Source organism: Alexandromys fortis, unplaced genomic scaffold (assembly GCF_014885135.2).
Source record: "Alexandromys fortis isolate MF-2015 unplaced genomic scaffold, M_Fortis_MF-2015_v1.1 scaffold_107, whole genome shotgun sequence".
Lineage (NCBI taxonomy): Eukaryota > Metazoa > Chordata > Mammalia > Rodentia > Cricetidae > Alexandromys > Alexandromys fortis.
In genome coordinates, this window is record NW_026067987.1 from 3,716,006 (window position 1) to 3,728,470 (window position 12,465).

At 37.5% G+C, this 12,465-nt stretch overlaps 1 protein-coding gene across 3 annotated transcripts in view; it reads left to right on the top strand.

The window, feature by feature from the left end:
* Ahi1 (Abelson helper integration site 1) overlaps positions 1-12,465 on the top strand; it is a 137,658-nt gene that overhangs the window by 11,320 nt on the left and 113,873 nt on the right. For all 3 annotated transcript variants that reach the window (XM_050159445.1, XM_050159444.1, XM_050159443.1), the window contains exons 2-6: positions 3,166-3,644; positions 6,788-6,969; positions 7,399-7,618; positions 8,486-8,678; positions 10,485-10,580. In XM_050159445.1, the coding sequence (XP_050015402.1) occupies positions 3,331-3,644; positions 6,788-6,969; positions 7,399-7,618; positions 8,486-8,678; positions 10,485-10,580 (1,005 nt within the window). In that variant the 5' untranslated portion in view covers positions 3,166-3,330. The remainder of the gene's footprint in view (positions 1-3,165; positions 3,645-6,787; positions 6,970-7,398; positions 7,619-8,485; positions 8,679-10,484; positions 10,581-12,465) is intronic.

Consider the following 12,465-nt stretch of genomic DNA (forward strand, 5'->3'; position numbering starts at 1 on the left):
ACACCTGATGTCTTCCTGCCTCTACATACACACCTATACATATATGTGTACCACCTGGCATGAACATACACACAAAGAGATGGATCCGTGGGATTCCTTAGGAACCCACAAACTTTATAGGTTTTAGCCGATGCTATTGGTTGTACTCCACCAATTAGTGGCAATTGCCTATTGCTGAAGACACCACATACTTGAGTTAAAGAATATGGAGAGAGAGACTGGTACTCTATTGGAGATTTTATTGTCTAGCCTTTATTGTGCTGGAAGGTGCTGTACACATTACCAGAGCAAAAAAGTAATCATCGGTCTCACCCAGCTATGAACCTTCAGAGTTACAATAATGACCTACCTGCAAAGTACACCCACTGATGCAATAGTAACAAGAGTGTTATAGGAAAAATCAACCACTTTTTGGTTGGATTTAAGGTCCATTTTATGATATGAAGCCCATACCTGACATTGCCAATGAGGCCAAGAAACTGAAGCAAAATAGGCCATGGGCCTTAGAGCAAAAACAGACTACTGTTATTTTGCTAAGTAAATATATTAATAAAATGACATATCATGACATGGTGCAATATGCATTTATCAGGGCATTGATCACCTTTGATCAGAGAAGCTTTTAGTAGATGATGATTAACAGAGACAACTAGTCAGTGCAGCGAATGAGACTTTAGAATGCTCAGCTCTAAATGGTATGTCTATATCATACCTACTTCTTTCCAAGGCTCAAGGATCTATGCAGAAGAGGAGGTAAGATGGCAAGAGTCACGGGTTAATAGATATGTTTAAAGAAACAGTGTCCTCCAGACACAGCAGGTAGATGCATGTATGAATTCACGGAGGCACAAGACCTGCATAAGCTCAAGCCAAACAAAATCCCAGCACAGAGGAGAAGTAGGTATGAAGCCCCACCCCTAGCCGAAAAGCTACTCACAATTGATAGCTTCTAGAAGTGGGAGCAGTTTTCTTCAGTGGTTTCAAGTGGTGTGTCAACCACATTCCAGGACAGGTCCATGCTCGAGGGTAGTTATCCAACCCAAATTTGTCTTCAAGGTTTTATTGCTCTTGTTTTGTTTTAAGGGGAGAAAGAACATGAAGTTGGGAGGGTAGGGACAATCTGAAAGGATTGGGGAGGTGAAAATGTATGAACAAGAACATTGCAGGAACTGGGAAGGCTAATCTGAGGAGGCCAGTTTTTATTTTACCCTGTTCTAACACAGTTCAAAGGTTTCAACCAGTTTAAGAAACATTATTTTAGCTCTTTTATGTAAGCTTTTAAAATGTTTTTATTCACCGAGAATTTTTCTTTGAGATCATACATCTCTGATTTTGCAGTCTTGATTATCTTATTTATTTCCTTCTGAGTGTCCTCGCAATTTGTGAACATTGATACAATATTTCTGATATTCATTGAAAATGAAAGAAAAATTTGTGTATGCTTCATTTAAGCATAGTAGAAATTCAGTTACTGAACTATCACTAAAAACGGTTTCTGAAAAGATAAACAGCATTTGTCATGATAGCAGGCTGCTAGAATTGAATGGACCTTTTTATTTTTGCTTCATCTTTGAAATTTTCTTTTTTTTAATTTGTATGTTACTATTTTAAATTAAACATTTTTCTCCTGAAATAAGATACATAAAACTAAATTGCTATTTCCTCGTGTGTGTGTGTGTGTGTGCGCGCGCGTGCGCGCACGCGTGTGTGCTGAGTCTGTTGCTCATATGTGTATGAGTTTAGGGTTGACTCATTGAGATTGGATTTGGAGAACCTGTCAGGGGTCTCATCCCTAGAGAAAACTGATTGTCCCTCTTATTAACTAGTATTTTCATTGTGCTGATCCTGCTTAGACAGTTGGGTTCTTGAGGTTTCTTGAGCTTCCCTGTCATATATAGAAGAATATCAAAGCAGATGCCCTTGATCCCTGGCTCTTACAGTCTTTTCTTCCCTCCTGTGATGTTCATGAGCCTTAGGTGTAAGGGTTTGTATAGCCAGTTGTTCTTGGCATTTGACCAATTGTAGATTTCTATAATGGTTTCTAACTGCTGCAAAAAGGAGCCTTGATAAGGAGGGAGAGCATACTTCTCTGTGGGTAAAGGATAAGCATTAGAATGCATATTGGTTTAAGAAGGAGACAGTTCTCCTCCAGGACCAGAGTAATAGATTTCTACATGGCTTTTTCATACAAACTTAGCTGAGTTCTTGTTAACTCTGTCCTCTCCCCACATCTTTCTCTCCTCTGTTGAGTATTTCCCCACATGTTTTACTGTCTTATCTCCTGTAGTTACACAATTGCATCCTTAACACCTCTCCTGACACTGTGGTATCTTCCTTGCTTCCCGACCTCTACAGATGCTCCAACTCAAACACACAGATGTAGTAATTCTAAGCTAGGCTTTGCTTATAGTTTGTCTTTCTGGGCCTGTTACCTCCTTCGGTATTTTTTCAGTTCTCTTCGTTTTCCAGTGATTTCATTTTAATGGCTGAATATCAATGTAATCTTGTTTATTTTTAAATTCTTAGAGAATTTCTCTAATTTACTTTCTAACTGGTAACATTCTTTTATGAATTTTAGCCTATTGCTGTTTTATTAAAAAATTATCTTAAATAAATTTAGCAAAAGGATATGTGTTTATATTTGTCACTTGAATTGTTAGTTAATATTTAGTGTTTCAGTGATATAGTTGAAAAAGCAGGATGGCCTTTCTGTACAGTCTTGGCTTGAGAGTATAATTATGAGACAATATTAATAACCCATGCATTTTTTCCTTGGGAAACTTGAAATGTTTTTATAATCTATAACTTTCTGATGAGTTTTCTCCAACATATCTTAGTCAAATTAAATTTTGGATTACTCTGCTAGTAAGGAAATAGCAACTGAACAATTAATTTATTTCTGTAAAGACCTTAACTAAGTACTCTTATCAATATTAATTAACTTAGTTAATCTAAAATCACTTTTAGAGATTTCTAATCTTAAATCTGCAACTCTAAATTGAGAGTGCGCATCAGATGCTTGAGAGAAGCACCATTCTATCCAAAAACAAAACAAAACAAAAAACCAAGTAATTGTCTCAGTAGTGTTGGGCATCAATCTTTATTTTTACCTTTACGCACTTGAACTATGCTGAACTGAGCCTTTCTTGTTGTATATTCTCCTAGGCTGCCACCCTAAGAGTACTCTTCAGGATACCTTAGAAACTCAATACTAATAACCTAGAGCACTGAGGAGCACGTGATCAGAAGCTGAAGATTCAGAGGACAATGTTAGTGTAGAAGAAGGCAAGCAAGAAAATACATATCAGAGTTAGCCAGACCACTAGAGAAATGGAACAAGAAACTCCAGAGAACGCGGATTCTGCACAGCAGAAAGTTAGCGCCAAGCCAGAGGCAGGCGATGATGCAAATGACGGAGGAGAAAAGGCTGAACTGGAAGGGAAGGAGGAACTGGCAGACACCTATCAGCTCCAGGTGGCTGAAGAAATGGCGAAGGAGATTAAGAAGAAGATCAGAAAGAAACTAAAAGAGCAGCTGACTTATTTTCCTGCAGATACTCTATTACACGATGACAAACTGGGCAGCGAAAAGAGAAAGAAGAAGAAGAAGAAGAAAGTCCCGGTCCCATCTAAACCCGAAAAGAGGTACTTCACATTGACAAATAGAAACACACACTAGTATCTTCCAGTTCTGAGTGAAAACTATAATGTAACAAAGAATGTTAGTGCTGCGTTTGTAACAGCCACTGGGGGGATAATTGTGACCCTTTATGCAGTACTGTGTTTGCTATTGCTAGAAGCTTTACAAGAATTCACTCACTGAATCATTACCATGGCCCTGTGAGGAGCAGTAATGGAATGATCCTGTTTTTCTAAGAAGCTGGCTGGTATAAGCCCCAGCACCAGTAAGAGGCTCAGCCAGAACACCAACAGTCTAGCTCCACACTGACTACATTTACCCGCTTACACCCACTTTTGAAATAACAGGCCTGCTGAGCATGGTGCTTCATACATGTGATACACTTGGACACCAAGGCAGGAGATTCTGAAGATCAAGGCCAGCCTACATTCCACAGTGAATCTGAGACCTACCAGAGCACCATGGTGAAACCCTGTCTCAGAAAGCCCCTATACCCAAACACACACATGCACAAACTTATTTTGATTTCAGGGTGGATATGTTTTCTTCCTTGTTATACAAATAACATTTGTTCATTGTGGAACAATTACAAAGGTGATAACTATTGGCAATTTAATATTTTAGTTTGTGTATGATGCTTATACATATATTCTTTTATATGGTAAGTGTTTCTGAGACTATATTCAAGTTTATAAGTTCTCTATTTAGAAATATAAATGTCTCCCAAGTAGCATAATCTTTCCCCCTGCAATCCTCATTTACCTAAACAACTAGTTATTTCCTCCATCTTCATGTGACTAGCCTTTGGCAGTCTCGGGAATTTTCCCTTAAACTCCCAGCTAAAAAGAAATCCCATGATCTTGATGCACATCGTATGTGTGAACGCTGCTACCCAAGTCTCTGGAAGATGTAGGATGACACTTGTACCTAGGATATGGAAAAAGCAAGAAAGCCAGAGTGCTTCAAGGATATTTTAGTTTACGAATGAGCTCTCTGTTGGCACTGCAACAGTTTCTGCCAGAACGCGGCAGCTGACTACAGCAGATGTTTGTCTCCCAGCTGCTGCTGCTCAGAACACTAGAGAGTGACTTACCTGGGCACCTCTGGGTTTCACAGGCTCTCATAAACTTCAGTAGGGTGCTAGCCTGCTGATGCCTTGACAGGGAAAGCCGTAACCAGTGATACCCAGCTCTTCTGGGTGGACCTCAGAGGAACCACTGTGCATAGCCTTGAGGCCATAGGCAGCCTCCTGTCTGGTGCATAGCTGTGGGCTATAGGCAGCCTCTGGTCCTGACTGGATTTTAGTCAGAGATGAAAGTTCTTTGCCACTTGGGTCAATCCATTGTGAACTCACCCAGGCCGCAACTTTCTTCCCCAGGTCAAGGTTCTGACAGAGTAATAGCAAGACAGAAGTGAAACTGTTAAAAATAGCGTCCATTTTCCCATATCTTACTGGAACTGGGTGATGAGGCCCAGCAGGTAGTCATAGAGTGGGATTCTTGAAAAACTTGAACATGAAGAAGCAAAGATCCGCTGGGGCCATCATATAGGCTGCTGCCCATAGTGTACTGTGAGTCATTACCACATTGGTGTGGAAACAGGAAGACGTTCTCACGAGAAATGAGAACTAGTTTATGAAGTCTAACTCAAACTATGCCGTACATGATGGTGGCATGCCAGTGTGACTGTCCTATATGAGTAGTATTTTGTGACTGATAAAATAGGATAGTTTTGGCTGGGCAGTGGTGGTGCACATTTTTAATCCTAGCACTCAGGAGGCAGAGGCAGGTGGATCTCTGTGAGTTTGAGACCAGCCTGGTCTATAAGAGTTAGTTCCAAAGAAGGAGGGAGAACATGAGCAAGGAAGTCAAGACCGCGAGGGGGTGCCCACCCACTGAGACAGTGGGGCTGATCTATTGGGAGATCACCAAGACCAGCCAGCTGGACTGGAACTGAAAAAGCATGGGATAAAACCGGACTCTCTGAATATGGTGGACAATGAGGGCTGCTGAGAAGCCAAGGACAATGGCACTGAGTTTTGACCCTACTGCATGTACTGGCTTTGTGGGAGCCTAGCCGGTTTGGATGCTCACCTTCCTAGACTTGGATGGGGCGGGGAGGACCTTGGACTGCCCACAGGGCAGGGAACCCTGACTGCTCTTTAGACTGGAGAGGGAGGAGAGTGAGGCATGGGGAGTAGGGGGAAGGGGGAGGGAAAAGGGAGGCGGGGAAGAGGCAGAAATTTTTAATTAAAAAAATTAATAATAATAAAAAAGTTAGTTCCAAGACAGACTCCAAAGCTACAGAGAAACCTTGTCTCAAAAACCTAAATAAATAAATAAATAGAAAAAAATTAAAAATAGCATAGTTTTGGGGACTAACTACACGAAGTACCTTTTACATAATCTTTTTATTTCTCAGTACTCTTTTTCAAAAGATAGCTGAGTATGTTGAAAATTAATTTTTATTATTTAAAGGCATATTTTTACTTCCTAAATTATGAACAGACTCCAATAGGCCAGTTTCTGTTCCTGCATGCTCCCTCTTGCTGTATGCATGTGGTGCAGATTTTATTTTAATCAAGACTTCTGAAAAATGTAGTCATATACCAGCCTCTGGAAATCAAAAGCAATGAACTTTGACTAGAAATCAAAAGTTGTGTGGCTAAAGTTTCTTAAGAACAAACTTTGAGATTTTCTTCTACTTTTTGAGTGATTTAGACATTTGCTCATTAATCCTTTAGTCAACAGCAGGATGAAGATACTCTGAAATTTCATGTAATATAGGTCTGTAATCATGAAATATTATTTTATTTCCCCTTTGCTTATTTGCTTTTAGACACCATCAGAATTTGCTCCTGAGGCTAATTGTATGGTCCTCATGCCTGAGTCTACGTGGTGCTGAGAGTACACTGTGGCATTTATAGCTTTGTTTACGCTGGCTTCCAAGATATGTAGCTCTTCATCGGGTAGAAAGTATTATCTATGGTTCCTAGTTTGTTATATAAGAAAATTCCAAATGATGGCATTTGTAAGAGGAAAATGATATATTATCCTTTTTTCTACTTACCATTCATTCTTTCATGCCATAAATAATAATTATAAAAATAACACATTTATAATGGCTCATTCTTGGGTTATACTTGCAGTACCTCAGACGTCTGTGATAATGCAGCTGCAGATGAACAAAAGAAAGAACGTTCCCTTGAGACGGCTACTCCAGGATCTCAGCCTGATGAGGAAATACGCTCAGCAGACGAGAAGGGAGATAACAATATGCCAGAGACCAGAAAGCCCAAACCCAAAAAGACAAAAAAAAAGACTAAAGCAGGTTTGTTGCCTAAATTAAATAAAAATTATGTGTCTTTGTGGGGTAACTTGGCCCTAGAAACTTGTTCTGAAAACTGAAGGATATAATTTAAAATAAGTCAACCTACACTTGTTGGTGTATCTTAATTCTTGTGGAGTAAAGTGTTCATTTTTTAATATCTGGGTCTGTATGATGAGTTTATAGTTCCTGACTTAATTTAACTAAAGAAGGATATGATTTGTAGCTGCTTTGTGGCATAAAAAATTTAATTTCTAAGCCCCTGATGTTAGAACTGCAAATTGTTACGTTGGTGAATGAAAGCTGGCAGTGGCTTTTTGCTCCCTGGAAGGTCTGTTATTAGCGGAGAAAGGCACTGAAGATGGTCAGAGTAATTCTGTGTAAACCTAATGTTAGAGCAATTATGACACTGGTGTTTCTTCCCTGCCGTAGGTCTGGTTGAGAAGGAAGACATGAATAGTGATGGTGTCCATGAAATAACAAGCCGAGACAGTCCAGTTCATCCCAAATGTTTGCTTGATGATGATCTTGTCATGGGCGTTTACATTCACCGAACTGATCGGCTTAAGGCAGATTTTATGATTTCTCACCCAATGGTAAAAATTCATGTGGTTGATGAGCATACCGGTCAATATGTCAAGAAAGATGACAGGTAATTTTTAAAAAGTTAAACCACTTTTAAGTTGAAACTGTCTGAAATAGAAATCCTCTTTGCTGCCCTTCATGACTGAAAGTTAATAGGCATAGAGCTGTGGATTGGCATTAGAGAACAGACATTCCTCAACTTGACTTTAGAGAGGAAGTGGAGGAAGTGCATCTATCTTGCGTGGAAAGTCTATCAAGCATAGTATTTAGGTCATAAATTTGCATTGTAAATATTGTGACTGTTCTACTGTTTAACCTCCTGCTTTTCCTTTGAGATTAATGTGTTATATGGACCTGAGGTGAGCAAATGTGTAATGACTATGTTTTCCCCTGAGGTCATTTCTAGAGAGAATGCATGTGTGAAAGTCTAGATTTAAAAAGCAATAAAATAAATCATTATACTAGATTATACTAATTCAAAATAAAATTTGCTTGAAAGGATATTGGGAGGAAAACATTAAGAGTATTACAAAACAAAAGACACCCACTTAATTTGTTGTGTTAATACATACACAGAAAATAGGATGCAAAAGAGGTTTTTTTAACAGTTGTATTTGGATTTATTATGCATTTTATCATGCACTCATTTAAACTTCTGAAGTAGCTGCTCTACATTAAAGGTTATTCATACCTTTCATTTTCTATTATAATAAATTATGTTGCCCAAAGGAAAAAATATAATACAAGATTGTAGTAAGATGTCATCAATTTTAAATTTTAATAAAATTTATAGTTTTTATATGTTAAAGAACATTATTTTTGCTTTTGTGCCATTATAGCTATTTTTCTGCTTCTTTTATGGACTATACATTTTTCTCTCTTTTTCTAAAAAAGTGTATTGAATTGTAGTAATGGAAACTTTGTCTTTGAACAGTGAACGTCCTGTTTCATCTTATTATGAAAAAGACAATGTGGACTATATTCTTCCTATTATGACTCAACCATATGACTTTAAAAAGTTAAAATCAAGACTTCCAGAATGGGAAGAACAAATTATATTTAATGAAAATTTTCCCTATTTGCTTCGAGAGTTTGATGAGTGTCCAAAAGTCATTCTCTTCTTTGAGGTATGGATTAAAGAAAAAATTCAATTTTAATGAATATCATATAAGTATGAGTTATAAATTTAGTAGTTTTATAATGTGATAATGTAAGAATTTAATGCCTGGAATTTATTGTTGCAGTATGCTCTGTGGGTGCTAATGAGAAGCCCTTTTAGAAACAGAGATGGCACATTTGCTAGCTTCTTCCCAGTGCTAGGAGTTAAGTCATTTGGCCTGTTCTAGAATGTCGTCTTGTAATCTTTACATCAGCTCAATGATTATGAACTAAAGTCACAAATGCCATCATCCATTTGACTGTAATCCTCCGTTGTGAATCCATCTCACAAAAGCAAAGTCATTGACTATATCAGACTATCTAAATATAGGCATGTAACCTGGAAAAGTAGAGAAGCATGTGCAGATCGGTTAGCAAATACAATGTAACACATGATAAAACGGCCCAGAACTTCTTAGATGTGGAGTAGACGGGGAGAACAGTCAGGAAGCCCTGTGGCATGGGCAGACTTTGAGCTGACTTGTTCCAGTTTTCTCACCTGCGAAGGCCAGGGGGCTGGGAGGACAGTGATTTTCCTAAAGGCACTCCAGCTGTCTGTATGGGCAGTTTGTTTCCCACAGTAACTCAAAAGTACTATGTTCCTCTTTGTCTGGCCTATGTTCTCTTTCCATAACAAAGGGGAAATAAAGCCACTCATTCAATATAACCAAGCTGGAGAATTTTAAGATGAGAACAGCAAGAAACTGCAATGACCAGAGCTGATGGTTGATTTTTTTAAAGCTGTTTTTGATAGATCTGTGACTACATTATGTGTGATTTATACAAAGATATGTTTTTAAAGGATATAATGTATCTAAAGGAACTTTAATAAAAACTTACCATTTGCTATTTATTGCTACGTTTTTTATAATTTAAGAGAATAAAATATATATATAGATCAGGTAGGTAACCATTAAAATGATATTCATGTTTATATATTAACATAAAAATAGATATCCATTTCATTCTGTATGAAAATTGTTTGCAAAATAGAATGTATTGCATTTGTAGTTCCATGCATGCATGTACTTAAGAACGCACAGAAAACATTAAATTTGCATAAAACCAATGTTGTTGATGGGGGGGATGGGTCAGTGTATAAAATGCTGTTGCACAGCATGGATACCTCAGTTCAGCTTCCCAGGACCCACTTAAAAGTGAAGCCCAGTCGCAGCACTAGAGGGCGGAGAGGTGGATCCCCAGCCTTCTGTAAAGATTTGTTATCTCAACTGAGCTTTTTTATTTTAATCAGATTTATTAAATCCAAAGTGATATTCTCAAACAAGTATCTGGAATACCATCTATGGCAGATTGCCTATACCCCCTTGATATTTAATATCCAGGCAGGGTGAAGATATGATGAAAACCTCGAGAGGCCTAGTCATAGCATATCCAAAGAGAAAACCCTACTTTCAAAACAGACACAGCCGTGACCCTGTATATTTATGGGGTAAAAATGTGACATTTCAGTATTTATACAATATGTAGGAGTCAAAACTGGATTAACTGCTATAGTTATGATATTTGAGGTGGTTAATGCTTTGAAATAAATTCTAATAAAAGGAATTATTAAAAAAAATAAAAGGAATTATTAATATCAAAATTGAATCCTCAGTAGTTGGATAAGTTAATTTGAAAATAAGCAAATGAGATAAATATTTTTTATTCCTTGTAAGGTAGACATTTTAAATACCTAGATGATAATGTGTCCATAGAGAATATTAAATTTAGACAGTCTAGTATTCTGTGGAATAATTGTAAAAATATATTTACAGATTCTTGACTTTTTAAGCATGAATGAAATTAAGAATAACTCTGAGGTTAAAAACCAAGAATGTGGCTTTCGGAAAATTGCCTGGGCATTTCTTAAGGTATGTTATCACCTGTTTTTTGAATACATTTAAAATAATCTCTTCCAAATTTTACTGGGTGTTTTTCACTAAGTCATTTTGGTCTCAACGAGTTGTTGACTCAAGTCTTAGCAAGACTTATTAAGAGTCTGAAATAGGGTTGGAAAGATGGCTTAGTGATTAAGAGCACTGACTGCACTTCCTAAGGACCTGGGTTCAATTCTCAACACCCATATGGCAGTTCACAACTATCTGTAACTCCAGTTCTAGAGGATCCAACACCCTCACACAGACATACATGCAGGCAAACGCAAATGCACATAAAACACATGAGGTATGTGGGGGGGGGTAGATTGGTGGCACATGCCTTTAATTCCACTGCTCAAGAGACATAGGCAATCGGATCTCTGTGAATTCAAGGCCAGCCTGGGTCTACAAAGTGAGTTCCAGGACAGCAAGGCTGTTACACAAAAAAACCTTGTCTCAACAAAACAAAAAGAGGCTGAAACACTTACTGATTACCCAGTGTGTACCTTTTATACTTTTTGACCATAAAGATACTGTACTCAAAGATACATACATTCTTGCCATCTTGTGTTCAATTTATGAGATACTACTTAGCCTTTTCAATGTGCCAGTCATTGTTCAGCCAACAACCCTGAATTTCTTACTCCATAACATGAGCACTGGATAGATGGGAGAGTCTAAGCCATTATTAAGTTTTAAAGAACATTGTGAAGAATAATAATATTTTAAACAAAAAGCAGTTTACTAGGAACTGCTCATATTTACTTTGTATTAAGTTTTGCTCATATCTGCTGTATGAGCTATAAACTGCAATCACTCACTTAATGTCACAACATTTTATTCTTTTAAAGATCAAATCAGTCTTAATTCATCCATATTGAATCATTGCTAGAAGGTATGAATTCTTGAGTCCATATCTCTGATCCTATAAGGGGTAATGGATTCTATGTGTTTCCCATTTGTAATACTGTGTGTCTTTTTCTTCATTGTAAAACTTACAAGCTTTACAAAGTTATCAGTAGTTTCTGTTAGATTAATTCTTTGAGCAATTTTGGTTTTTATTTTATATTTGCTGTATATGGTTGTATTAAATTTGTTACGTAATTCTCTTGGAGTTTCTCATGTTCACTATCTCCCCACACTTACAGACACACAGGAGGGTTGAATATCTACTGAAGGATTCAGTTTTCTTAAACCCACTTTTGTTTCTTGTTCTTCAGATTTGTGAATACAATTACTTACTGGACATTTCAGCTTTGACTATCCTGGAAAATCTCTTACCGCTCCTCTTGTCTCTTAGTTCTCCTCATATTGTCTGCCTAGGCTCATGAGTTTATAACCATAAGTAACACATATCATGTTTTTCTCAGATTAATTCAAATGAAATATAATTAAAAATTATATTACTTCCATAGTTACACGAGTCACACTTAAGGACTTGCCAGTCTCATGTGATTTCCTCACATTGTGATAGCACTTCGGTCATCATAGGTTTTGGGACAACTCTACACTGAGTCTTCCGCTCTTTTTTCTTCTTTCCAAGTTGCATTAGCCAACAGTACTAAGTGCCCTGCCCTCGGTGCCTTACTTCCAGACCTAGCCACCTGAAAACTTCGTGAACTGCCGCAAAACACTAACTTCCTTCTCAAATTCACAATGGACACAGTGCTTACAAGGGCATTTCCTATTTAGCTTTTATGGAGTAAAAGAAAGCTTCATTTGAACTGCTGAGTTCTTTTCCTAATACTCTCCATTTATCTGCTTATCTTGTTTTGTTTACTTGGCTTATTAAATAGGCTTTTCAAAGAAGGTAAACTAAAATACTGAAAAATAGAGTGGTTGGTTTGAATTAACTTATCTTAAAATGATTTGTGTATAC